Genomic DNA, 27,877 nt, shown 5'->3' on the forward strand with positions numbered 1-27,877 from the left:
AAACAATGACAATGAATATCATATCATACATGTAGATAAAAAATATTTTGAACAAACATACAAAATAGATGTTGACATTGCTGGCTGTCCATAGTTGCAATTGATCGGATCAAGGTGATATTACTTGGTATTGGCTATATGTGCAGTAGGGATAATTGGCGAGCACATTTGCATTGAAGATTAGATTATGTACAGTGTATTTAAAATATCCCACCTCTAATAAGAAGACACCCAAGCTCCAAACCTCTGAATGAACTCCATACTCGTCTCCTAAAACTCTCTCAGGCTACAGAAAAAAATTAATCAAGATAATAATAAAGGCATCATTATCATCTCTATTAAAAGTGAGTCTAAAAAAAATCTACACAATTTCGAAATGGCTGCCAAGTAAAAAAAAAAAATGTATCATGTATGGGGGGGGGGCACTTACATGTATATAAATGGAACATGACGAAAATCTCTGTTTGAGAACACGTATACCCCAGTTTTTCCATGGACCTACTCCATGGTTTTTCTCAATCAATTACTGCCCCAAGTAAGTATCAAAACACCCGTTTCTTGACCTCGGTCCGAAGATAACATAATAGCCCGAACGCGGTCCCCGGCAAAGCATGCCGCCATTTTTTATTCACTTTCCTTATTTCGAGGTTGATTTTCTTTGTTCGAAATTGAAAATGGACTAACATTGAATTTCTGAATACAATATGCCTTTGAAAACGTGATTAAATATCGAATAGAATAATTTCATTCCGAAGGTCCTACTACAGGCAGAGAAGTCTTACATAATAGCACAGCTGTTGTTTATCATTTCGTCCCTGGCCCAATGCTCATAATCTGGCCTGTGGAGACAGCGGGGATTACCTGGCCAAGCGGGGTTGATCAGGCGGTGTTTCATAAAGCTGTTCGTAAGTTAAGAGCGACTGGTGATCCTGTCTTGCGGTAAATGGTACACACCATTGGCGATGATCACCAGTCGTTTTTAAAGTCGCTCTTAACTTACGAACAGCTTTGTGAAACGGCCCCCATGATCTCAAACACGATTTGGGGTCTAATACCGCAGTTTGCAGTCTGAACTGTGGTCTTTCCGCAAACGGGGGGTTGACGTAATGGAAATCCAATAAACTCAACTTTCAAATGACATCAAAAAGTTGGAAAAAGAAATTTTCATTTTTGATTAATTATTAAAGTTAGGCAGGAATGGGCCTTCCAGTTTCTGTCCCTTTATGAGAGGCAAACCTTTTGGAACTATCAACGTTGAAGGTGTTGTAAAATCCTTCCGTGCAATTAGCTAAAGGAACCTTTCTTGGCAACCTGACCTTTTGGAGCCATGATGAATGAAGTAAGCTGGTCTGTGAAGAATGTAGCAAATGTTGATGAATTATAAAGAAATAAATCCTACACAAATTGTCTTTAGTGCAACAGGCTTTCACAAAGCACTGAACAGGACTTTATTGAAATAAGTCCCATACACAATAATCTGCTAGTTAACTTTGAAGAACAAATTCATTTTCTAATGCTATAGTTCTGAGTAGATAACTTACTGCCATGTAAGCGTTGGTTCCTATATATGTCCTTGTTATCGAGCTGACTAGTTGAGCGCTGACTCCAAAATCACACAATTTGATTTCTCCTTGTGTGTTGACTAAGATATTGGAGGGCTTCACATCTGAAATAAAATCATGCCATTCAAAAAAAAGTTCACAAGCAAATCTATGAAGATTCTAATAAACCTATCAGCCACTATAGATAATCTAGAACTTGTCCTTTTTCAATCAAAGTACATGTACATTCTTTAGTCTCCATTTTAAAGACACAATAACTCTTTCTTTTATAAACATCCCTTTGCAATATTAAAGAACAATCGCTTTCTAGCATTAAAGTCAGCTATTAAAATGAAACATAAAAAAGACATTAAACTTTAATACAGTGTATACACATAGACCAATAGATTAAGAGATTATGAAACACTACATTAAACAAAACATTAAACTTTAATATACACATAGATTAAGAGATTTATTCCAAAGAAAAGGGCAGTAGCAGATAAGGCACAGTCATCTTATCTTGTGGAAGGTCAATCACATCTTAGGGTTATCAGCCACAATATGGTCATACATGTATATGGATATCAATTAAGAAATCACATGGTTTTATATTTGAATATGTTTATATATAAACATATGTACATGTAAATAAATTATAATATGCAAACAAATATAAGAAAAGCGATTAGTAAACTTACCTCTATGCATTATTTTCAAATTCCATAGATAATTCAAGCCTTTGACTATCTGCATGATGAAAACAGAAAACACAATTTAATGTAATTCATAAGTCAGCAAATCTCTTTAAAATGATTTTCTGAAACTGCTTTCAAAAGTAATAGAAAACTTTTAATTGACTAGAGTATAATTTAATTACAGATTTCAATTCAATTTATTAATAATTCATCAAATGCAAAGCAGATATATACAATAAAATGTGTATGGGTATCACAACAAAAGCCTATGGCTTGCTAAACAGTGATCCCCTTACATGTACATACAAAATATACATTATGACATAGTAAAATCAACAACACAGTGGGAATTTCAACTTACTGAGACTGTCATCCTGCCCAATATCGATTCTGGAATGCAGCGATACATTTCTAATGAACCTCCTGCGAGAAACAATGTAAAAAGCAGATGTAAGAAAACACTGCAAAGATTCTTACACGTATTACAAATGTACATGTATATGTACTGTCATTTCAAGAATATTTTTTTGTTTAAAAAAATTGTATGCACCATTAATGATGTAGAGTTTGAGACTTTGAGACATCTATTTGACAAAGTAACAATCTTGATCCAGATACAAACAGATGTATTACATTGAAATGCTTACAAAATGAGAAGTGTACACGTTGCAATGGCAGGAAGTCTTTCTACGATCACATGGACAAGTTTGCCTCTGCACAACAATCAATACTCAAATGACTGGTGCAGCTTTTACTCCATTAAAACCTTCTTAGAAACAATCTTCTCACTCCTCCTAATGAATGTTTGCCTTTTATGAAGGCACTGTACCCATCCTGTGACACCAATCTTTTACATTAGCACTGAGAGATTGTACTATTCACATTTTTTCCATTCCATGGTGATTACAATCTTTAATGGAATACAGCAACTGTCCTGGGATCACATCTTAAACTCTAATGATTAATCAAAATTCCCATTCTGTTAAATATTTTTTTGATTTTTCAATTCTCACTCATTGCAATCTGTGCTTTGAGCCGCTAAGGAAAAGTAAGACACTGTAATCTTAAGTGGGCCTATATTACTATTAATAAATGCACACATTGCACACTATTTCTGCTCATCTGTGTGTATCAACCCCAGACTCAGGAGTCCTTTGAAGAATACAAAGGATGAAGAAAGACACACTTACCATCCATAAACTCTGTACATATTGAGATCCTATTCTCTGTGAAGAAAGCACCATAGAAGCCAATGATGAAAGGTGAATCGCACTGAAAAAAATAAGATGGAAAAGAAACGTGCATGTATATGGTTGATATTATGTTTAATAAAGCATAATGCAAGTAAATAAAGCACAGCATTTAGAATTCATCTGTTGTTATTAATAAAGTAATTGATTTTAACACCACAGTCAGGTCAGATACATTTGTTTACTTCGATGGAAACGTGAGCCAGAAAAGAAAAAAAAAAATCTCCAAAACACATGCACACTGAATTTGTTAAGATATGGAATTAACACTTGGCTAGCTCATACATGTAAGTACGCTGATTTTTTGTATTGTGTCATTTCAAAATGAGAGAGGCCTCCTGTGCAAAAGTCTTAGGTAGGGACCTAAGGATGCAAATTCAGACCACTTTCCTCAAATTAAAGTTTTGCAAAGCAAACTAACTTGAGTCTGGATGCATGAGTCATCTAATGATATACTGGTACATAATTTAGTGATCATTTTCATAGATCATTTATCCTGTCCTTGCAATGAAAAAAATACACCGCAAGGTTCTCCATTATTATAAACTGAATAGCATACATGTATCCAACCTTGCATGGATAAAAGGCATAATGCTCTCATGGTTAAAGATAAATTCCAGTTTTGGTAACGACCTCAAAATGACTTTTGACAGAATCTGATATAATGACCACCCAAGTGTCTGTTTGTATGAATAAAGAAATATGTGCCAACGGATTCTGGAAGAAATTGTGTAATTGCTAAGAAATAAGCAAAATAAGCGCGGATTCGGTCACTTCCGTCGGGTCTTTATTCCAGCAATATTAATACACTGTCCCATGTGTGCCTATCTGCGTTGGTGATCTTCATTGTGAACATTTTTCAGTGTAGATTTCAAGATTTCACAGAGTTCAGCTTATGTAAGTTACCAGATCTAGATCCTTGATTATATTCTGACAATTAAGTCTGGTTTTACAGACCTTCTCATGAAATCGGTGTTTATTGCAACTACTGGCATTTCTCTTTAATACAACAGGAAAAATGACAGATTTCTGGGGGCCGTTTCATAAAGCTGTTCGTTAAGAGCGAATTTAAGAACGACTGGTGAATCTTTCTTACGCGCTAAAAAAATCACCACTGAACATAATGGTAAAATCATTTACAACAAGAAAGGATCATCAGTTGTTCTTAAAGTCGCTTTTAACTTACGGACAGCTTTATGAAACACCCGCCTGGTATGTATGAAGAAACCATATATATCAAAAGATGTATGGGCAAAGCAGGGGAATGTTTTATGGAATGACTTGTTGGATGTTTCTTTAAACAAAGTCAGGCATCTGTGTTTCACAGCTACTTAAAGATAAATTCCAGTTTTGGTAACGATCTCAAAATGAATTTTCGCAGAATCTAATATAACGACCACCCAAGTGTCTGTTTGTATGAATAAAAAATATGAGCCAAAGGATTCTGGAAGAAATTGTGTAATTGCTGAGAAATAAGCAAAATAAGCGCGGATTCGGTCACTTCCGTCGGGTCTTTATTCCAGCAATAATAATACACTGTCCCACGTGTACCTATCTGTGTTGGTGATCTTCAGTGTGAACGTTTTTCAGCGTAGATTTCAAGATTTCACAAAGTTCAGTTTATATAACTGTACCAGATCTAGATCCTCGATGATATTCTGACAATTAAGCCTGGTTTTACAGACTTTCTCATGAAATCAGCGTTTACTGCAACTACTGGAATTTCTCTTTAAAATCAAAGAAATTTGTTATGCTAGAGAGGGAGATCTCAGTCTCTCTCTCTCCGACTCTCTCTCTCTCTTGCTACGTGTAATCAATGGTAGTCTATTAATAATAAGAACACTAATAATATATGATGTATAATAATAATAAAAACTAGAATTTAATTCGTCATGCGGACGAATTAGGTGGTCTGTCATGATTTGTCATTCAGTGTCGGCTGATGTATGAAATAAATCATTTAGATATTGATAATCTTGATCGTAGACATCCTAAGAATAAGTTTTGACCATTACTAATTGTGATTATTGATGTGTGATGACAATCGTCAGACATACATCTTCAAACAGATACATACAAGATAGATGATTATACCTCACGGATCAACACGGCAATGCCGGCATGATCCGGGGAGGTCCGGGATAGTTTTGCCCCAGATGACTGTGAACACGGCATCAACACGGCAGCTTCACACGGATCATGCCGGCAGAGCACGTCGTCAACACGGACCAATACGTCAGCAACACGGACCTACACGTCAGCTACACGGACCACCACGTCAGCAACACGGACCTACACGTCAGCAATACGGACGAACACGTCAAATGCGTTATCCATTGAGCTAGCATATTCCCCATAGAGATTACACGTAAGCAAATTTGAGAATTACAATTCCAATTTTGCAAGCGAAATACGGGCATGATCCCGGCATCTGATCAAAAAATGGAGGGCACACTTCCGAAAGCTTAGAATCTCAGCTACAACATACTAAAAGCTCAGGGAAAACTGACAAGAAAAAATGGAGATATGGCTCACGAAATAGAGGAATGTCGAATCTAGTTTTGAGAAAAAGTCATGTCCCATAGAGATTACACGCAAAACACATGTGATATGAAAAAAGCAATTATAATCTGTTTTATCTTGCTAAATTTCAACTTTTATACCTTTTAATTATCATAAAAGATGATGTAAGAAGTGGCAAAAAGAAAAAAAAGGGAAAAAAAAATTATCTTGTTCACCCCAGGACTCGAACCCGCGCCCTTTAAAAAGCAGTCAAAGCCACGATATTCCCCATAGAGAATACACGTAAGCAATTTTGAGAATTACAAGTCCAATTTTGCAAGTGAAATACGGGCATGATCCCGGCATCTGATCAAAAAATAAAGGGCACACTTCCGAAAGCTTAGAATCTCAGCTACAACATACTACAAGCTTAAGGAAAACTGACAAGAAAAAATGGAGATATGGCTTACGAAATAGCGGAATGTCGAATCTAGTTTTGAGAAAAAGTCATGTCCCATAGAGATTACACGCAAAATGAGGAAAAATGACATGCCTCTTTTTATCGCTGTTTTACGCAATGATGCGTTTCTCAAAACGAAAATTCATGATAACTAAGAGAAAGAGTACATTCTAAACTACAACATATCGAAATCTGGGCGAAAAACGATCTATATTCGAGAAGTTACAACCAAATTTGCATAAATTTGATGACGTCATTTTTGAAAAAATGAAATTTTTAGTTTAGGCGCCATTTTGATGACGTCACGATATAATTTAGGGACAATGGTGACATGAAATCAAATCTACAACTCATACTCTATCGATATATGAAAAAAAATTGGGGGTCAACGGATTATTTAAAGAGCTACAGTGAATTTTCAATAGGCATGTTTTTGCCCATATATGGCCTATAGTGAGAGCTCGCGCGCACACGTGCTGCAAACTTTAACGGGTGTTAATTTCGTTATTATTTGTCAGAGAGAGCTAAATTGGGTATCAAATTGTTCAAAATTATATTAGCGATGCAATGATGTAAAAAAAACGGTGTTTTTGCACTTCGTTAGGCATTACGCGCGCAAAATTTTGAAATGCTTAGAATGACCTGAAACATACTCTCGTTTGGTCAAAAAGTGATTTTGAGCATTTTTAAATTTTGACGCACGCGTACGCGCGCGTCGTGACCTTCAGGTGACCTTTGATGACATGATTTGATGACCCTTGACCTGAACTTAATGTGATGTTAATTTGATTGATTTTTGATAATTGATAATGGAGATATGATTGATAATGTGATTTTACAAAATGGCGCCTAGATGACGTCATCATGACCTGATGACCTTGAAAAGCTTCACTGCACGTGTCCATGACAGATCCTATAAATGACATGAAATTCAATGAAATTGATCAAGTCGATTTTGAGATAACTTGGCGACAAAAAAATCGTTAAAAATAAATGAATAAAAATAAGAAAATTCTGACGAAATTAAGAGGTGATCTGTCATAAATGACAGACCACCTAACAATAACAACAACAATCATAATTATAATAATCAAAATCATTATAATCATAATAATAATAAATTTAATATTGAAAACTCTCATAAAAAATAGGCTTTGAATAATACAATGAATGATGTGTTTCTTGTTGAGGAAGGAAGACTATTCCAGAGTTACTACCCCTCCCTCTCTACCCCTTTTCTCTCAAGCTCTTCCCCCTCTCTCCTACATGTACATGTACTTCTAACTCACTCACTCACACACAGAAAACGATGCAAAAACACCTTCATAGCTTAATCCTTGCGCTATCTCAGCAAACAATTTGGATGGAAATTAGGATTTATTGGTATCCTCTGAATTCAAATTATTATTCATTATTCTGTGCTTAACGCACACTGTATATACTGCCTCCCCATAAAAAACTTAGGCCTATCTACATTTTGTACAAGTTAAAAAAGGCATGCCCTTTAATAATAAGCTCAAAGTCAGAAAACTGGGTCAGTCAATTGTTTGTTTTTTCTCCTTTTTTTTTAAATACTGTACATTTGCTGCTGTGCCGCACAAAGAAAATCATGCATGCTTTTTCTTTCATGCAGACAAACATGTCAAAACTTTTTTTTCTAATTCCACTGAATACAAATTTGGGCAAATTCTTTGCCCAAATCTGACATTTTCTTACAAATAAGTGGGACGCCTCTGGCAGTCTCACCTGCATTACGTGATTAAATATAATGTAGCAGCAGTGCTGACTTTGAAAACAACTACTGAATGAAAAAAAATCACAAAACTCGCCATTCATATGATAAAATACTATGATCATTGACCCCAAATGACCTTTGATCTTGACCATGTGACCTAAGACTCACACGAAACAATCAGTGATACTTGATTACCCATATGCCCATGAACAAGATCAATAAACTTTCGAAGTTATGAGACATGTCAAAAACTTAAGCTTGGTTAGATTTTGATGTTGATTTCCCCAACATGATCTAAGTTAATTGACCCTATTAAAATGATGTTGATGGACCTGAAACTCAGGCAGGAACTTCAGTAATAATTGCTTATCCTTATGTCCAAATTTCATATAGACCTTTGTTAAAATTTCAATGTTGATGATGCCGTCATCGGAAAAGCGGTGCCTATACATGTAGTCTCGCTCTGCTATGCAGGTGAGACAAAAACATTGTGCCTGTATATTGTTGGTCTGCTATTAGCAAAAACCAAAAAAAAATAGCAACCTGTTTTTTTTTTAGGGGGGGGGAGGTTCCAGCAGATGGGATGAGGCAACCAGCATTATTTATTAAGAGACCTAACACCTTATTGCCAAGTGAAACCAGTTGATCTGTTTACAAAATATCGGGCATCCAATAGTCAGTGGCACATGTAATGTGTATTTGAATTGGAAAATGATAAAAAGTTTACACATAATGTAGTCATACTCTGACATGGTAGAAAATATTATCTTTGAAAAAACAAAACTCATCAAACTTAAATAATCTGTACCATTACAAGTGGGCTAATCCACAACATTTATCAAAAAGCAACATTTTCATATGCCAAGAGGATAGAAATCTAGAGATAAAAAGGAACATGAAATTGAAAAAAGAGATAAGAGGGAAATCTTGCAATCAGAAAATTTCTGGATTGCTGCCTCCCTAATCATCCACAGAGTGACAAAGCAATGGAAATGAGATGGCGGAAGAGGGATGAAATTTTTAAATTTATTCATGGAACAAATCCTACTGAGCATAACACCCAATCACAAGCCAGAACACCTTCATGGGTGAGATTAGAGTTTCCAGAGATATCAAAACGCTATTAAAAAGCATGATTTTTTTTAGAGAGGGATAATGGAGAGAAGACACAGAGAATTTGACAGGAATCTTCAAAGATATGAAGCGTAGTAGTAGTTGGTAGCATTCAGTCATTACCTACATGTAGGTATTGCCTATATTGACATCCAGATTTGTGGTTGTTGTGTACTCCCTATAAAGGAAAGCAGGTGAAGTTTTGGACTAACTTCGAGGGGACTGGTAAGTACATGTAAAATTATTTTGCACTAATTTTTAGATGTGTTTTGTTTTATTTTCAAATGAATTTAGATGACATGTTTATATGCAGGGTTCCTACAGAAATTTGAAAACAGAATTCCATGACTTTTCCATGACTAATTTGCCACTTTCCATGACTTCCCGTGACATCGCAGGAGTTAAGTAGAAATTGGGATGTCCAAAAAACTGGGAAAAATGGAAATCATGAACACCAACTATAATAGCAGAGTATGATCACAGAGTATGAGAGTTGCAAAACACAACAAACTGGAAAGCTGCCATAGACAAGAGGTACAAGTAAATGCAATTCCATGACTTTTCACAAATTTTCCAAATTCCCTGACCACAAAATTTTCCAGGATATTCCATGACTGTGAGAACCCTGTATGGTATGTGGTTTTAAAGGTCAAGTCCACCTCAGAAAAATGTTGATTGGAATCAATATAGAAAAATCATGTTGAATTTTTCTCTTTTTATTCAAATCAAGTTTTTGTTGGGGTGGACTTGTCCTTAAAATGGAATGTTTATCATGTATGGTACATGTATGCAAGTGGGTAATTCAATACTTTGAAAACCGCATTCAGGCAATATCAATGCATGCACAGTCCATCGAATTTCCAGTATTCAAACAGTTCTTTAGTTTATCACATAATTCATGTTGTACCTGGGTATGCACAACTGAATGCTACATGTATCCCTAAAACGACTGGCCCATTTTGATGTCTAAGAAGACTGGGGGTCAAAATCTACAATATTGTAATATCAAATTCTTTTAAAAATCTCATTACCAATTAAAAAAGCTAATCTATGCCTAAATTAGAACAAGTGGAATGCCTCTGGCCGTCTCACCTGCATCACGCGGTTCAATATAGCAGCAGTGCTGACTTTGAATACTACTCTAACTCGCACAAGATGTTCAGTGATACATGGTTACTCTTATGTCCACTTTTTATGAACTAGACCAATAAACTTACAGAGATTCACCAAAAAAACCCAACATGGCCAAAGTTCATTGACCTTACATGACCTTTGACCTTGATCATGTGACCTGAAACTCAAACAGGATATTCAGTGATACTTGATTACTCTTATGTACAAGTTTCATGAATCAGATCCATAAACTTTCAAAGTTATGATGGTAATTCAACAGATACACCCAATTCGGCCAAAGTTCATTGACCTTTGACCTTGGTCATGTGACCTGAAACGTGCACAGGATGTTCAGTGATACTTGATTACTCTAATGTCCAAGTTTAATGAACTAGACCAATAAACTATCAAAGTTATGATGGTAATTCAACAGATACCCCTGATTCGGCCAAAGTTCATTGACCCTAAATGACCTTTGACCTTAATCATGAGACCTGAAACTTGCACAAAATTTTCAGTGATGCTTGATTACTATTATGTCCAAGTTTCATGAATCAGATCCATAAACTTTGAAAGTTATGATGGGAATTCAACAGATATCCCCAATTCGGCCAAAGTTCATTGACCCTAAATGACCTTTGACCTTGGTCATGTGACGTGAAACTCATGCAGGATGTTCAGTGATACTTGATTAACCTTATGTCCAAGTTTCATGAACTAGGTCCATATATTTTCTAAGTTATGATGACATTACAAAAACTTAACCACAGGTTAAGATTTCGATGTTGATTCCTCCAACATGGTCTAAGTTCATTGACCCTAAATGACCTTTGACCTTGGTCATGTGACATGAAACTCTAATAGGATGTTCAGTAATACTTGATTAACCTTATGGCCAAGTTTCATGAACTAGGTCCATATACTTTCTAAGTTATGATGTCATTTCAAAAACTTAACCTCAGGTTAAGATTTGATGTTGACGCCGCCGCCGCCGCCGCCGCCGTCGGAAAAGCGGCGCCTATAGTCTCACTTTGCTTCGCAGGTGAGACAAAAATTAAGATTAAAATTGAATTCAAAAGTTGCACAAGACTTGAAAGAAAAGAGTCATGGCACGTGTTATAGGTTTATCACAAAAAATTCAGGGGGGGGGGTTGATTCAGCCCCCGGTCTTATTACGAATACATGTACGTCACCTCCATTCATTTCAATGATCATGCTGTACATGAGTTAATTACATGTAATTAATTCATATGTCTTGAGATGGAGAATACAGTATTGGATATCCATAGATTGCAGTACTGCCAATGCAAAAACAATCTCTTAATACCTGAAATTTACATAGAACTGATTTACTCATATTGGTGCTGGGTATGATAGAACTTCACTCCATCCAGAAAGGCTTAAAAAAGCTTAAAGACATACATGTACATTATATACATGTAGTGACTGGTCAACTGACAAGGAAGTGACCAATGAAGGCATGGAAGCAGCAAGTGGCGAAGGAGGGGGGTGGAGCCGTGATATGTGCAAACGCCGGGATATGTGCAAACAACGGTATATGTGCAAAACTTCGCCGGGATTTGTGCAAACGGAATTTGTACAAACGCCACGCCGGAAATGTGCAAATCTGTCCAAATTTATCAACGGCATCTGTGCAAACGTGACGACGGGATATGTGCAAATGAACAATTTTCACGGGAAAAGTGCAAACCTCCGGGATATGTGCAAATCACTGCATTTATCCATATAAAGGCTATTTCTAATGAAATGTTTCATAAAATTACTGTTAAAAATGAGAAACATGCCTGCATAAGGGAGAAGCTATACAGTGACATCGGCAATGAAAAGCTATTCAGAGAGGCAGGGGGGGGGGGAACTGTTGCACCCACAAATGTAATAACGCCCACAAATGTAATAACACTTTACCCACAAATGTTTTAAATTTGAAGGGCTTTTTGGCAAATCCGATCCTGCGTTCATATAGCACACAAGTGCAAAGTCTCTTTTCCTGACCCGGTTATTTAACAAATTATAATGTAATCCAAAGTCTTTTTTCCAGACCCGGATGTTTAAAAAATTATAATATATGTCCAAAGTCTTTTTTCCAGACCCGGTTGTTTCAAAAATTATAATATATGTCCAAAGTCTTTTTTCCAGACCCGGTTGTTTCAAAAATTATAATATAAGTCCAAAGTCTTTTTTCCAGACCCGATTGTTTAAAAAATAATAATATAAGCCCAAAGTCTTTATTTGAGACCCGATTGTTTAAAAAATAATAATATAAGTCCAAAGTCTTTTCTCCAGACCCGGCTGTTTAGAAGATTATAATATAAATTCAAAGTCTTTATTCCAGACCCGGTTGTTTCAAATATTATAATAAAGTCCAAAGTCTTTCTTCCAGACCCGGTTGTTTATAAAATTATAAATTATTTCTCTGTGGGAAAATGTTGTTGTTGTTATCTTGGGTTTTGAGGGGCGTGTCATTCAGATATGAATATTTACGCCAAAAAATGGATATAGAGTGTAGTCTTTACTCCAAACCTGGTGATTAAAAATATCTTAAATACTTCATCCTCATACCCCCATCATCTTCCAAACTAATAGTCTATAACAAAGAACGGGTACCTATAGCATAGCATTTGCTCCATACCCATTTATTTAAAAAAAACTACACTGTACAATCACTGTATAATTACGCTGTATACCCATGTGCTACATTACAGGGTCTTAGTATTGAAGATGACGGGATTGAAGTTTCGAAGATTCTTGATTTTTTTCAAATGATGAAGTCTGGAGAAAATGATAACTCTATATCCATATGCTTGATTACATGGCAATGGTTTAGACGATGGTGAGGTCTAAGTTTTAAAGTTTATTTCTCTTTTTAATCACCGGGTTTTGAGTAAAGGCTTAGCTGAGCTAGTCCAGGTATAGCGTTAATCCTGTTGTTTGGAAGAATATATGGCCAAGACTGAGTATTAAAAAGTAGACTAATAACCTTCATCTTGTAGGGTAAGGTCGCATTGGGTCTGGAAAAGGAGACTACCAGTATGGGTCGGCAGAGCAAAATTTATAGGGGGAGGGGAGGGCACAGCGAAAAAGGGCACTTCCTCTTTTGAAAAGGGCACTTGAAACAAAAAAACTTTTTTAAAAACAAATTAAATAGCATTTTCCCTAGTAATGAGCAAAATGATTGAGGGGGGCAAACATGGCGTATGATGCAAAATTTCTTCAAAGCTGCGAGCAAGCGAGCAAAACTTTAAAACTTTTAATGAAAAAAAAACATTTGTGATAGATTTTGACATAGAGAACACCATCATATTTCACCACTTTTCTTTCCCTTTCTTCTTTTCTTTTTCTTGGTCTTGAAAAATTTTGGGGTCCATGGAACGAGGTCCATTTCTTAAGGGGGCAAGTGCCCCCCCCTCCCTCGGCTCAGATGCCCCTGCATAAAAGAAAGGACGCTAATTGCAAATACATATACCTTATATTAGCAAATTGGACATTTGAACAAACCAGAAGAGAAGGGGCATTTATCAGAATATTCATATGGGGCACTTGATCAAAGGTGAAAATGTACACACTGCAGAAGAAGAATTTCACTCAAAGGGGCAACTTAAAGGACAAGTCCACCCCAACAAAAACTTGATTTGAAAAAAAAAAGCAAAACACTGAAAATTTCATCAAAATCCGATGTGAAATAAGAAAGTTATGACATTTTAAAGTTTCGCTTAATTTTACAAAATAGTTATTTGCACATCTCGGTCGGTATGCAAATGAGGGAAGTGATGACATCACTCACTCACTATTTCTTTTGTATTTCATTATATGAAATATGAAATATTTTGATTTTCTCGTCATTGTCATGTGAAATGAAGTTTCATTCCTCCCTGAACGCGTGGAATTCCATTATTTTAACATTTTGTGCTTCAGGCAAGGAGGTCCTAATCGTCAAATTCATAAAAATTGAAATATTGTATAATTCAAACAATAAAAAACAAAAGAAATAGTGAGTGAGTGACATCATCGACTCTCTCATTTGGATGTAACTGGCTCGTTCATATAACAATTTTGTTAAAAATAAGCGAAACTTTGAAATGTCATAACTTTCTTATTTCACATCCGATTTTGATGAAATTTTCAGCACTGTGCTTGTCTGATTTTTCTCTATTGATTCAAACCAACATTTTTCTGAGGTGGACTTGACTTTAACCCTATCTAGGCCGGGGTATTTTTGGAGTTCATATGGCCGGGGGGGGTTCCCAGGCCCCCCCTCCCCCTTGAGATCTCGGCCGTCGACCGTGCGATCGCACCGAAAATTGGCACGCATGTTGTCTGGGATTTATTCTACAAAATTATTTAGTACATGTAAGTTATTTCATGCAAATCGTTTTACGTAATTATGCTTATTAATGCGTAATTAGTATGCGAAATCATACCATTTCCTCTAACTCCATAAATAAAGCTCCAAATATTCAAATTTTTTGGCATAGAAACCCTTTGTGATGTTCTTAGCAAGTGTACATGAAAAAATTGTGATATCTGATCAATTTCTTATGTATTATATTGTTTGTTTTATGCAATTTCTTATGTATTTCTCTGTTTTTTGGACCTTTTGTTTTTCATTGTTTTTTCAATGAAATTCGTTGGGGACTCTTCTAAGATCATAAACAGCATAAAATACGTACATTTAGGCCAGCAAAACTAAAAATAATTATACATTTATGATTTTTGGTTGAAAACACAATTTCAATGACTTTGTACACGAAATCATGTTTTGAGCAATTTTTGGTCTGACATGCACTTACATAACATTGTGTAACTTCGGAATCGCGAACCCGGGTGACGCAAAATTAGTCTCAAATGTTGCGCAAGACTTGAAAGTAAAAAGTCTGCGAGCAGCTCGCGCGACTCGTCAAGGTGGGAGGGGGGCCTCCAAGCCCCCCCCCTCGGCCTAGACAGAGTTAAAGGGGCGAGAGAAACATTTTAAAAGGATTTTTATTATTTAAATATGCACTTTTAGAAGGGATAAGAACGCGAAATAAGAAAAACGGGCAATGATAGGGCATGAAAAGAGCGGTTTTAATGAATGGAAACTTATCTAATACGAGAATGGGCACTTATATTTATAAAAAGGTAAAAGGGCACACTTTAATACATTAAACGGGTCCTTCAAAGATGAAAGAGGCAAAGTTATTGGGTTAAAAGGGAAAACTGTTTTAGTGCTTCAAAAAGTGGGGGCACTGTGAACCCCCTGCCCCCCCCCCCCCCCGGATCGCAGCCCCTGCATTTATTATGGAACATTCGTTGTAAAATCGCGGTGTATGAATTGCAACCTAAAAATATTAGAGAGTAAAGTGCATCGCATTTGTGGGTATATAGTTCAAAATTAATGCCTCTTGTTGGTAAAGTGCGCTAGTATGACATGATTGTGTGCGAAATATTTTTATATACATTAGTGGGTACAGTGTTTTTACACTTGTGGCTGATATTACACAAGCTGGCGTCGGTACATCACTTTGTTTTCAATTCAATTCAATTCAAGGTTTATTAAAAACAGAGTCGCAGCCAAATGGCTGAATTGTTCACGTATACAAAGTAAAAACAATTAAAAGACTCATTACATATTTTAAACATTAAAAAACAGTACCTTTGTAAAAACTGACATTAGAAATGTGTGTAGAGATAAAGTGCATCGCATTTGTGCGATGCACTTTGGGTGTGTTAAAAGAGATAGGAAACAATGTCTTGTTTGAATGTTCATACACTGTAAAAACTACGGTGTTAAAACTGACACCAATTGGTGTTAATAGAGGACCACACCCTGAGGTGTTAAAATTACACCCTAGAGATTAAACATAACACCAAAGAGTGTAAATGTAACAACAAAAGGGTGTTGTAATAACACCTATAGGTGTAAAACTAACACCACCAAATTAACACCGGTGTAAAATAATTGGTGTGGTCCTCTATGTACACCGGTTAACACCACAGTTTTTGCTGTGTAGATTCATAAAAATTAATATCAAATGCCAAAGTAATCAAGACATTGTGGGTTTATAATTAGATTTAAAGAAATTTGACAACTTCTGATGAAATCTGGAAATGAAATCAACAGATCAAGTTCAAAGTTCAATGGAAATCATGCTTGCCTCTCCCACCCCCTTTAATTAATTGCCCCCATGCAGTGTTCGAAACAGTACTAAATGTCCCTTTAAGATGACACGACATATACTCCTGCGACAATTAATATCTTAGAAGGCATAGGACTAGACGGATAGTCATAGAGTTTTTGGTTCAGAATATTCTCATGATTACGATTAGGGTATATTTAGCTTTGGAGGTTAGCTTTTATGTTTCGCATAATGTTTAGATTTTTCATCGGAGTAATTGTCGCCGGAGCAAATGTCCACTAAGCCTGGTGCCCCTCCCCCCCACTGCCTCTCTGAAAAAGCGTTTCATTGCCGATGACACTAGCTGTAGCTTCTCCCTTATGCGGGAATGTTTCTCATTTTAACAGTAATGTTATGAAACATTTCATTAGAAATATCCTTAATATGGATAAAAACAGTGATTTGCACATATCCCGGAGGTTTGCACTTTTCCCGTCAAAATTGTTCATTTGCACATATCCCGTCGTCACGTTTGCACACATGCCGTTGTTTGGACAGATCCCGGCGAAATTTTGCACATATACCGTTGTTTGCACATATCCCGGCGTTTGCACATATCACGGCTCCACAAGGGTAGAGGGATGAGTTGAGAGAGAACGATGCGCCAAATAGAGGGAGGGAGGGGGTGAGAGTGATCTCTGTGAGTGCGAAGTGAATCTGGCCATCCTCGGAGTCGGGGACTATACCGGATTTAAAACTTCGATGACTGATTTAATAACGTACATCATAGTGCTTTCTAATTATATATGGGTTTTCAACCGTTTCACATCACACCACATTGCAAACTACTACATGTGCGTACACTTCTTCATCAATCACAAACAATTAAAGTGCTTGAATTTCAAGTCGAATGTGAAAAGAGTTGTGTAAAAATGGGAGCTACACTGTAAATATTTTTTTTCATTACCTGGTCATATAATTTATAATTATTCTTAATCGTTTTTTGCTTTAGTTTCTTTGTCACAAAAGCTTGGAGTTCAAATTCTCCTGCAAATTAGATGCACTCAAGTGCAAAAATCAAATTCAAAATTAATTTTAAATAAAAAAAAAACATGTGTTTTTATTTTAGTTTAGTTCAATTGCAACTCATTCTGCAATGGGCCCCATGAACTTCTTTGTACATGTACATACTTTCGATATATTGCATTTATTGGTTAGTATACAAATAATGCACGTAAGTGCATGCATGCAGGACCAAATACTGAACGATGTGCAAGAGGAGCCAATAGATATACAGCACTGAGGTCCACACGACCGAGTGCAGTATCCATTTGGCATGTTGAGCACAGAGTTCATCATTTAGGTCCTCTATGCACAAGAATGCATGCATTATTTGTTTTATACACCCCCTCCCCCACGTTACTGAGTTGCCCTGAACGCTAAATTTGATCTAAATTCCAAATAATTCTATATAATTCCAGATTTCGCACTATCCTGCACTCTGACGTCATTTTGTACGCCGTCAGAGTGCAGGGTAGTGCATTTTGGATGCCATAGTGCAATTCGCTGAATATCATGTGATCCGATAATTTGGACTAATCCAATTACAGAACATTCTTGGGAGTTGTATGATCACTAATAGCCAGCCCACCTGTCCAGTTTATCCATATCAAGCACTGCTCATTGACCTTGGTGATTTGCCTCCCCCCCCCATTTGTGCTGTTACATGTAGGCCCTACTGTATATTATAGAAATGTACCCTGCATTTTGCATGTATGAGTAAGTCCAAGAAAAGGTCACCCTTAGATCTCTATTTTAACAAGTTATCTTTGGTTGGATAAGAAAGCCTAAATGTTGAATTTTTAAATTTCATCAAGAAAATTTGATATGCAAATTTATGCAATTTTGGGGCATCTGATTTGCATTATTGGTAAAATGGGCATTACGTACACTGTACATGTATAAAAACAATTATAAAAACTCATAAGAAATCAAAACAAAACTTGTGAGATTCAATCATAGGTGGGACATGGACCCCTCCCCTCAACATCTTATTACTTTTTTGAGAAAAAAAAGAGGTGTCATCTAATTTAACATGCAAATTAGGTCTTGTCCAAAGATTGAATGTCCCATAAACATTTTGAAGTCATTTCCATACTAGTATTGTTGCATCTCTAGGAAGTTCTAGTTTATCGAGTATATAAGTGACACACCACAAAAAGTTTCAAATATATTTTTAATAAAAGGTAAATAAAAAAGAAGAAGATATGTATTGGACTACATGTTACGTATGGGACATTAATTGACTGTTTATCATCATGTTGAAAATTGTGTACATGTACGTGTACATTCCCTATGGGGACAAAATGTACCAGGCGTGTCAATAATTTAATTAGAGTCAGTCTGTAATTACAGGGTTTTGCCTTATTACATGAAACTTGTCTTCAATATACATGTACTTGAGTGTTGTGTCATTTATCGCAATGATTTAACAAGTTGTCAAATGAAATACTTTCAAAGAATCCTCAACTTGAAAAACGTTTTTAAAATTGTCTTTTTTCTGCGTTCCATAAAAGGTCAAGGTCAACGTCAAAAGTAACTAATTTTTACATGATTATTCTTCTCCTAGATATCAACCATCATGATGGTATTTAATCTAATCTCTCATTGCAGCCTCTGCAATGTCCCATGGACAAATGGCATTGCCTTTTTTATTGAAAAATTGAGGCATGTACATGGTTGTTGTAACATTTGAAAAGTGACTGATGCTCATGCCTGTATGCGTGAATAGACATATTAATGGTCAACCACATTGCCAAATCATTTTGTTCAAAGTTTCTTTGCACTTTAATAATACAAGTCATTTGGACTAAAGGAGGGGAGGGGGGTAATATTGTGTTGACACTGGAAGGAAGTTGCTTTTAATACATGTAAATGTATATGATGTATTCATAATTTTAACATATGGACATGTATCATACCATATTCTACAGATACTATTTGAGAGAATCCAGGACCCATCAGAAGGCTACCCTATATTTCCTTTTCTGGATCTAATTTAGAAGCGTGAATTAGTATATTTTGGAATACATAGTGTAGTGACAGCAGAGATATAAGACTTGAATTCAACTCTTTTTTTTTATTCAGCATCTTGGATATTGAAGAAAAAAAAGATGAAGTTACAGGTTCAGCATATGATTGAGGTGGCCTTACTTTTCCTTCTCAAGATCACCATGCTCAAAGCCACTATCCCAACATCCACTCCCAGTCCTAGACAGCCTGTGAAGGGTGATCCTGTCTGCAAGGGACCTATCCTCTGTCCGATCTGTCCTCCAGGACCACAGGGTATTCCAGGTGTCGCCGGTCCACCAGGTCTTCCTGGTAGAGATGGTTTAAACGGTGTACCAGGTCCTTCTGGTGTACCAGGACTTAATGGCCAAAGAGGCGACAAGGGAGACCCTTGCTGGGGATGTTGTGGATCCAACCATGCAGGAGGTCCCAGTGCATCCAATCCAAGCACAACATGGGGGAGAACCATCACTCCACAAAACCAGATGTTCCGTTCAGCTTTCACAGCAGTTAGGACATTTGACCTTCATGGGCATGGTGATGTTCCCAAAGATCTGAACTTTAATCTTATCCTAGCTAATGTTGGCGATCACTTCAACAATAAGACCGGCCACTACAAATGCGCCTTTAATGGAACATACTTCTTCTCCTTCAGTATCGGACACAATCGTGACACCCTTGTCATCCTCGTGAAAAACGGCCAGAAGACAGTCGGCATACATGGGGACTCCAGCAACCATCTGAGGCAGTCTTATTCAAACAGTGCTATCATTGACTTGGTTGTGGAAGATGAAGTTTGGCTCCAGATAGAACCAAGGCATGCAGTAAGTGGAACTACTGACCGTTTCACCAGCTTCACTGGGTTTCTTCTCTATCCAGCTTTGCCAACCAGTGATTGAAATTTATAACCCAAAGTTTTTGTAGCACACATGAGACTGTACTGTACAATGAATGTTTAAACTTCTATACAGGTATGAGTGGGTGTGTGTGTGCGTATTTATTCAAATCATTCAATAGTGGTTAATACAGTGAAGATATCAGTATAATTACATGTAGCTCCAATATTCAAAGATCACTTTTAATTCCACCTGAATATATTTTGCTTTCAGATGACATATATAATCTTCTCTTTTAATGATAATTTGAGAACCGTAAAAATCTGCAACTTAGAAGCCCACTGGCTAATCTATTACTTTAACAACATCTGAATCTGAGTGGATAATTGACATGTTATTACTATCCTGTATGGTGTACTCTCTCTGAGAGAAAACCCAAATGCTACTTTTGGTTTAAAAGCGATTGATACCTAAAGACGTACTCTAACACAAATATTCTTTGCTCAACGACACGAGTCCATTACCCTCACCAAGCAGCTTATGAAAGATTACACAGAGTAATTTGCACTTAAATTGGCACTTAAAATGAACTTCCCCAAAGTAGGTTGTTGCTATTTAAGGTTTTAATGGAAAATGAGGGGTCTTAAAGGCCACCGCCCACCTTACGACTGTTCGCGATCCGATTTTGGAACAAATCGCACTTTGCATTTGGAACATTCTGAAAATGTAAATGGAACATATCATTTTATTTGAAGTTAAAATTAAATGAAAGAATACTAATACATGTATAACCATTTTGAAAGATTGCAAACCTTTATTTTGGAGTAAAGGCCAAATTAGTTACAAATCGTACCCAATTGTACGACTGCTATGACGTCATTACAACTAGATATTAAATTCCCTTTTATTCTAAGAAGGATGATAGCATAGTCACATATTTGAACAAAGGTATTCCTACGATGATTTCGAACATTACACAGTAAGATATTCCAGGTCTCAATATTAGCATCAAATTCTACAACATTTTATTCTGAGATCGGGTCGCACACCAATCGTAAGGTGTGCGGTCACCTTAACATGACAAATTACTGTTTGTGTTCCCTTTAAAGATAAATTCCAGTTTTGGTAACGATTTCAAAATGACTTTTTACAGAATCTAATATAATGACCACCCAAGTGTCTGTTTGTATGACTAAAAAATATGTGCCAAAGGATTCTGGAAGAAATTGTGTAATTGCTGAGGAATAAGCAAAATAAGAGAGGATTCGGTCACTTCCGTCGGGTCTTTATTCCAGTAATAATAGTACACTGTCCCACGTGTGCCTATCTGTGTTGGCGATCTTCAGCATGAACGTTTTTCAGCGTAGATTTCACGATTTCACAAAGTTCAGTTTATGTAACTGTACCAGATCTAGATCCTCGATGATATACTGACAATTAAGCCTGGTTTTACAGACTTTCTTATGAAATCAGTGTTTACTGCAACTACTGGCATTTCTCTTTAACTTTCTAGATACTTTTAGAGGGTTTCAGAAAACAATTTGTAATGACAATGCCCTAATTTCTCTAAAGGTATTTAAATTCCCAAGTACAATTGTAAAATAGATTGAAATCAGGGCAAGTGATGCCGTTGCCCAATTCATGGTATACAAGTATTCAGGATGATAACTCAAAAAGATGCATAATGATGACAATGCTGATCGTGGACTGCATTATTTTTTTTATGTTATAAGTTTCTGTTACATTCTGATAATAGGACACAACCTTCACAGATTTAGCCTCTTACTATAGAAACTACATCATGTACGTACAAATCCGATAATGTTGTGTGATCAAATTTTGTTTGGTTTGGGCCAAAATGCATTCAAACATTGTAACATGTTTATACTGTAAATGTACATGTAGGTTGTAGAACTATGACAGAAATTTGGATGAAGGTTGTAATGGCATGTCATACCATATTTTCTAAATTTTCATGTACCCAAGCATACATGTATATACTGATTATATAAAACAATCTCCCACACCTTATTTATTATTCATTATGCTATTATGCTACTTCTACATAATGTTTTTAATGTTTAAATAATATGATACTGTGACTTTGTTTAGATTGGTAATAAAGATATGAAACCCCCAACAATTGAAAATATGACCAGGAAATATTTTGGTTACTATACAACTTGCTTACAGACATTAATCTGAGGGCATCTACATGTACAGCGTAAAAAAAAACACTGTTGCAAAAGTTTACTTACCTTGTATAGGATTTGTAACTCTGATAAGATTTCCTTCTGAGCTTCAGGAGTGATATCCAGTGGTATAACCTGGTGAAAAGATAAAGCGTAAAGGCAAAAGGATTAATTTACTTATTGTACAGATATATGCAGTGTCAGAAGGACACTAAATATGGGCAAAATATAAATGTCAGGAATAATGACTGTTTATACTTGTATAGTGCATATCATTCATATAATTTCTATACACTTTGTAGAGATACCTTTAAAAAAGGAGTGTGTCTCACTTTTCTGGTGTAGTAATCATCAGAAAATTTAGGATTTATTGAATAATGTTATCATAATAAATTATGTGATTGAATTCAAGACATGATTTGTTATCTGGTGAGATCACTTTTCAAAGCTTTGTTCATACCATTATGCTGAATTCACATGCCCATTGTTTGACATGTACATGTGCGATGTCTTGTACATGCACATACATTGTACCATTTTCAAAACTCTACAGGTCTACTTGAATTCTCCAACATGTACATACATGTAACTATCACAATTTCTTCTTTCATATACTACATGTACTAGTGGACAATAGGGTGATATGTATTACATGTGTTAAGGTTAGATGTGGTGACCACATGTTCAACACTGTAGACGAATGTACACTATCACATGCTATGTATATAGCTTGATTATGTTACATCGTTAAATTTTTCATGTCATATATAGTCTTGTTCTGCAATTGTGTAGAAATTTCATTTGTATATTGTATGAATGTCTGACAAACTTTGATACATTTTGTACTTTCACATCAGCTTCTGGCATACGTGTGATCAATAAACGAGTGTTGAAAATGATTGAAAGTTTGTCACTTTTGCCACATTTTAATTGGACAATTCAAGAGTGGACTAACATCTTGACTGTGGGGCCCGTTTCTCAACACCTGGACAAGTCATATATCCACCAACCATGGAGTTAGTTTTAATCTTACTAAACCTGTTTCATGAAAGGCTTCCTAACTAGAATACCTTGATATCGATACTATCGGTAAAAAGAGCAGACGAGATGTAGCTTTAGTAAAATAATAGCATAATTTTCAAAAAGAAAAATTACGACAAAATTGTAAATATTGTGATGAATTGGGAAATACATCTTTTCAAAATAATAGAACAGGTAAATTATGCATCATACATACTTTGACCATGAAGACTGGAGCATTTGATTACTGAGAAAATTAAATTATGAATTATTCATTTCATGACCAAAAAATTACATGTGGACTTTGAGATGGGTACCCCAAGGATATTCAATTTTAACTTTTCAAAAAGTTACACCAAGTATGGTTACTAGGTTGTGATCATTTTCAAAACTTCAATCATTCATAGTCATTTATTTTGATGAAAAATGCTGTATTAATGAATAGAATCAAAGATAATGTACTACAAGGGGAAGATCAGACAGTAAATAGACCGCATAATAAAAGCGCCCACAGCTTTGAGGCAGTAACAACCTTTTTTTACCTTTGCGTATTGCGAGATGGTTTATATGTACAAAACATATGAGAGAAAGTGCGAAAGGTTGAAGGAATAAATAATTTTTACACTTTAAATTGTTATCATTCTATTTTTTTCTTAAATTAAAGATAAATATATTTCAGAGGTTTCTGGGTAATAAAAGGTGGAATTATTCCCATGCACCTCCATTGAGCCCTCTCCAAAGTCCCCTCTCTCGTTTCCCCCCATATGTTTTATACGCAGCTGCGTGCCGATGGTTACTCAACGCTAGTAGGCGTCCTTCCCCATGAGCATTTATCGAGCGTTTGGGAGTATTTCAAAAAAATCGCTGATTTTCCCCTTGTATCTTTGATAGAATCAAGAATTCATTTGGGGGAATGGTTTCCCATTATACAGAGTGGAAGAATGACTTCAGCCTATGGAGGTGTAGTGGAGCAAAACGTTCTCCGGCAGAACTGACGGAATGGAGACTGACGCTTTCAATCGATCACTTATTATCCAGATAGATGTATTCATATTTCAAGAGGTATCTGAAAGCTATTCTTACAAGACATCTATTACATTTCATGCAAAGTGTTTTCAGACATTTTTCATGTATCTGACAAGTCATGTTTTATCCAACATTAACCATATCAACGTTGCTTCTAAAAAGGAATGTTGTCAGGGCCCTGTTGTGCAAAGAGTTACGATTGATCCGATCAATCACAACTATGGACAGCCAGCAACGTCAACATCTATTATGCATGTTTGTTCAAAATGTTTTCTAGCTGTGATGTATATTCATGCATTCATTGTTTTCTAAAAAATCACTGCGCTTCTCTTTGCATAAAAAGGACATCGTGCAAATTTTTCGTAGAAAAATTATGACACTGATGGATTTCCACAGTTACGATCGATCGGATCAATCATAACTCTTTGTACAACAGGGCCCTGGTCTGACAACTTGTAGGAAAACACATGTTGATGAAACGCTCTCCTGTTACATTGTGAGTGACTGCTCTAAATTCACTTAACAACTTCTCCATATCTTTACATCTGTGGATATTACAGATAGATCGAGACAAAGCTAAATGTCTCAGTGAAATGGTACAGAATATACACAAACACATAAAATTGCTTGTAAAGAGTTTATCAAAAAAGAAAAAGAAAAAAAAAGGTGAAAAGGATCTGAATTGGATATAGAAATCTTACCTTCACTGCCATCACATTATTTGTTGGTACATGTTTAGCTCTGCAATAGAAGATTGAATGAAAATATTTTCAAAAATGCAAAAACTATTGAAAAATTCCATCAAATGTAGGCCTATATCCTGAACTCAGGTTTAAGTAATAAATTTTGCTTTGACTATAATGTGTCAAAAACAGTAGAAGAAGATCAGTTTATAGGAAATTTGACACTAAATCATTTATGACTGCTGTGAATAAAGTAAAACAGTTTCACTGACCATGAAAGCAAGAGGGAAGAAGCAACACAAAAAAGGACACAATTGTACAAAAGTACAATTTTAACAGACTTTAGCTTCCCATAATATTAGTATAGACTTAGATCATGGCCTTCACTTGAACCACACTTTTTATGAGAATATGGGTTGTTGGATATAACATACTGTGGCCGATTCTACACAGTTACATAATCAAGGCATGGAATACTATGCTGTAAATTTACATCCCAACACAGTAGTTTAACAAGAACCAGTAAAATGTCAGTTTAAATTAACTTTTAATCAAATCTAATCCCCAAAGTCCTAATATTATGCCATTTTCATAATCTAATTTAGTGTTGACTCTCCCAATGCCCAAGTTTATATACACATAATAAATTGGCTTGAGATAAAGCCAAATTGACTTCAAATCATAACTGATTGTAAAACTGCTACAGGTTATCTACAATTCTGAATTGATTTCATCTTCAAATAAAGAGATTTGTAATATCCATTAATTTAATCTTAAGGATGCCAGTTGGAATTGATCAGAGGGCCTGAAAATCACCTAGAATACCATATTTTGTACACAAAAGTGCTAAAACTATGGCCTGGAAATAAATGGCCAGAGCCTGAATTCAGGCTTTTGCCTGACAAGTGTTATCCCTGTAATCTAAATTTTCAAGTAAACTTGAACTTGAGTTATCATGATTTTCAAAGTTTGCTTGTTCATTATTTTTTTTAATTAAGCCTTTTCATCCATATCGGGTGGTGAACTTGCCCTGAAGTAAATAAAATTCGACAAGAACATACAAGACATTAATTGTTAAAATTCAATTGCTAATTAATGACCTAGTTTTCCAATTTGAATAACACCAACAGTTACATTCTGTTTGGAAAACTATATGCAGATTTTTTATGACTTACTTGTAAACCTGCCCACTGTGACCCCTTCCCAAGACTTCAAGGTGTAATATATCTGTTTCTACTATCTGTATGTCAATATAGAATGTGATATAAAGAGGAAGAAAAAGAGAAACTCTTTAAATTGGCAATATTGAGATGTACAGATGGATAGAAATGTAGGTACAAGAAAGATGACATACAAGAGAAGAAAAAAAATGGGAGAAATAACAGAGAAAGGGAGAAATACCGGAGGAGCCAGAGAGAAGGGGGATATCTACATTCCGATTGGGAGAGAGAAGGAGAAAGATGTAAGAGACATAAGATACACATACTTGAAAGTGTTAATCAATAATACTACACGACAGATGGGCAAAATATGGTAAGGGAAGAACAGGGCCGTCTTGCAAAGAGTTGCGATTGATCCAATCAATTGCAACTATGGATGGCCAGCAACGTCAACATCTATTACGCATGTTTGTTCAAAATATTTTCCAGCTTTGATTGATATTCATGCATTCATTGTTTTCTTGAAATGTCATTGTGCTTCTCTTTGTTTACAAAGGACATTATGCAAATATCCTAGAGAAAACATTACGACACTGTTGGATTTCCAGTTACGATTGATTGGATCAATTGAAACTCTTTGTAAGACAGAGCCCAAGAATACGCACCAAAAACAGTATACCTTTTATATTAGATATTCTCGCTACATAAACTACACAACTTTTCTTTCTCAAATTTATTTTATTTGTACGAATGTTTGACACATTTTCCAAATTATATGCCTGTTTTTCAATAAAGCAGTCTTGTATAAAGCTAATCCTGTTTTTACAAGTTAACCAATTGCCTATCGGAATCAATCCCTGTAAAAAAGCCGATGGGAATCAAAGAATTCAGTAGTCAACAGGTTAATTCAGGAACAATAATACAAAACTCGACAGGAATCAATTAAAAAGGAATTTTCTTAATACTCACCCTGCCACTGGCAAGAATTTCTCTTAATTCAGCATCATGCCTCCTATGGAAACAAAAAATTATCATAAGAAGGAAATAAAGAGAATATTGCAATTGGAACATCACATCATTCACACAATACATTGAGGAGACAAATCAGTGACTCACTGTAATGAGTGAAATAAGTGATGCACTTGTATACTGGTCATGCAAGATTAAAAGGTATATGAGCTGCAAAATGACACACACACAAAATACAGCAGCAGTTTATCGAAATTTTATCCAATATCATCTTTTTTTTTAATTGAGAGGAAGAGCCAAATTTGGTTAATATATTATATACATTAATATTTTAACTGCTCAGCATGCTAAAAAATCAATAGAACAATCATCATCATGGCAAAGATCATGCTGCTGA

General features: G+C 35.7%; 2 protein-coding genes across 2 annotated transcripts in view; one reads left to right on the forward strand and one right to left on the reverse strand.

Moving 5' to 3' along the window:
- LOC121415757 (dual specificity mitogen-activated protein kinase kinase 5-like) overlaps positions 1 to 27,877 on the reverse strand; it is a 56,497-nt gene that overhangs the window by 13,005 nt on the left and 15,615 nt on the right. Inside the window, exons 7-15 of the mRNA XM_041609086.1 lie at positions 27,481 to 27,523; positions 26,527 to 26,591; positions 25,370 to 25,409; positions 22,689 to 22,757; positions 3,430 to 3,511; positions 2,601 to 2,662; positions 2,243 to 2,291; positions 1,542 to 1,666; positions 215 to 286 (exon numbers count right to left, since the gene is read on the reverse strand). Coding sequence (XP_041465020.1) covers positions 215 to 286; positions 1,542 to 1,666; positions 2,243 to 2,291; positions 2,601 to 2,662; positions 3,430 to 3,511; positions 22,689 to 22,757; positions 25,370 to 25,409; positions 26,527 to 26,591; positions 27,481 to 27,523 — 607 coding nt within the window. The remainder of the gene's footprint in view (positions 1 to 214; positions 287 to 1,541; positions 1,667 to 2,242; positions 2,292 to 2,600; positions 2,663 to 3,429; positions 3,512 to 22,688; positions 22,758 to 25,369; positions 25,410 to 26,526; positions 26,592 to 27,480; positions 27,524 to 27,877) is intronic.
- On the forward strand, positions 8,966 to 20,572 carry LOC121415758 (complement C1q subcomponent subunit C-like). The gene is made up of 2 exons (XM_041609087.1): positions 8,966 to 9,524; positions 19,519 to 20,572. Exon 2 carries the CDS (start codon positions 19,699 to 19,701, stop codon positions 20,491 to 20,493), a length of 795 nt encoding a protein of 264 aa, XP_041465021.1. The 5' UTR covers positions 8,966 to 9,524; positions 19,519 to 19,698; the 3' UTR covers positions 20,494 to 20,572.

The sequence above is a fragment of the Lytechinus variegatus genome, chromosome 5, assembly GCF_018143015.1.
Source record: "Lytechinus variegatus isolate NC3 chromosome 5, Lvar_3.0, whole genome shotgun sequence".
NCBI lineage: Eukaryota > Metazoa > Echinodermata > Echinoidea > Temnopleuroida > Toxopneustidae > Lytechinus > Lytechinus variegatus.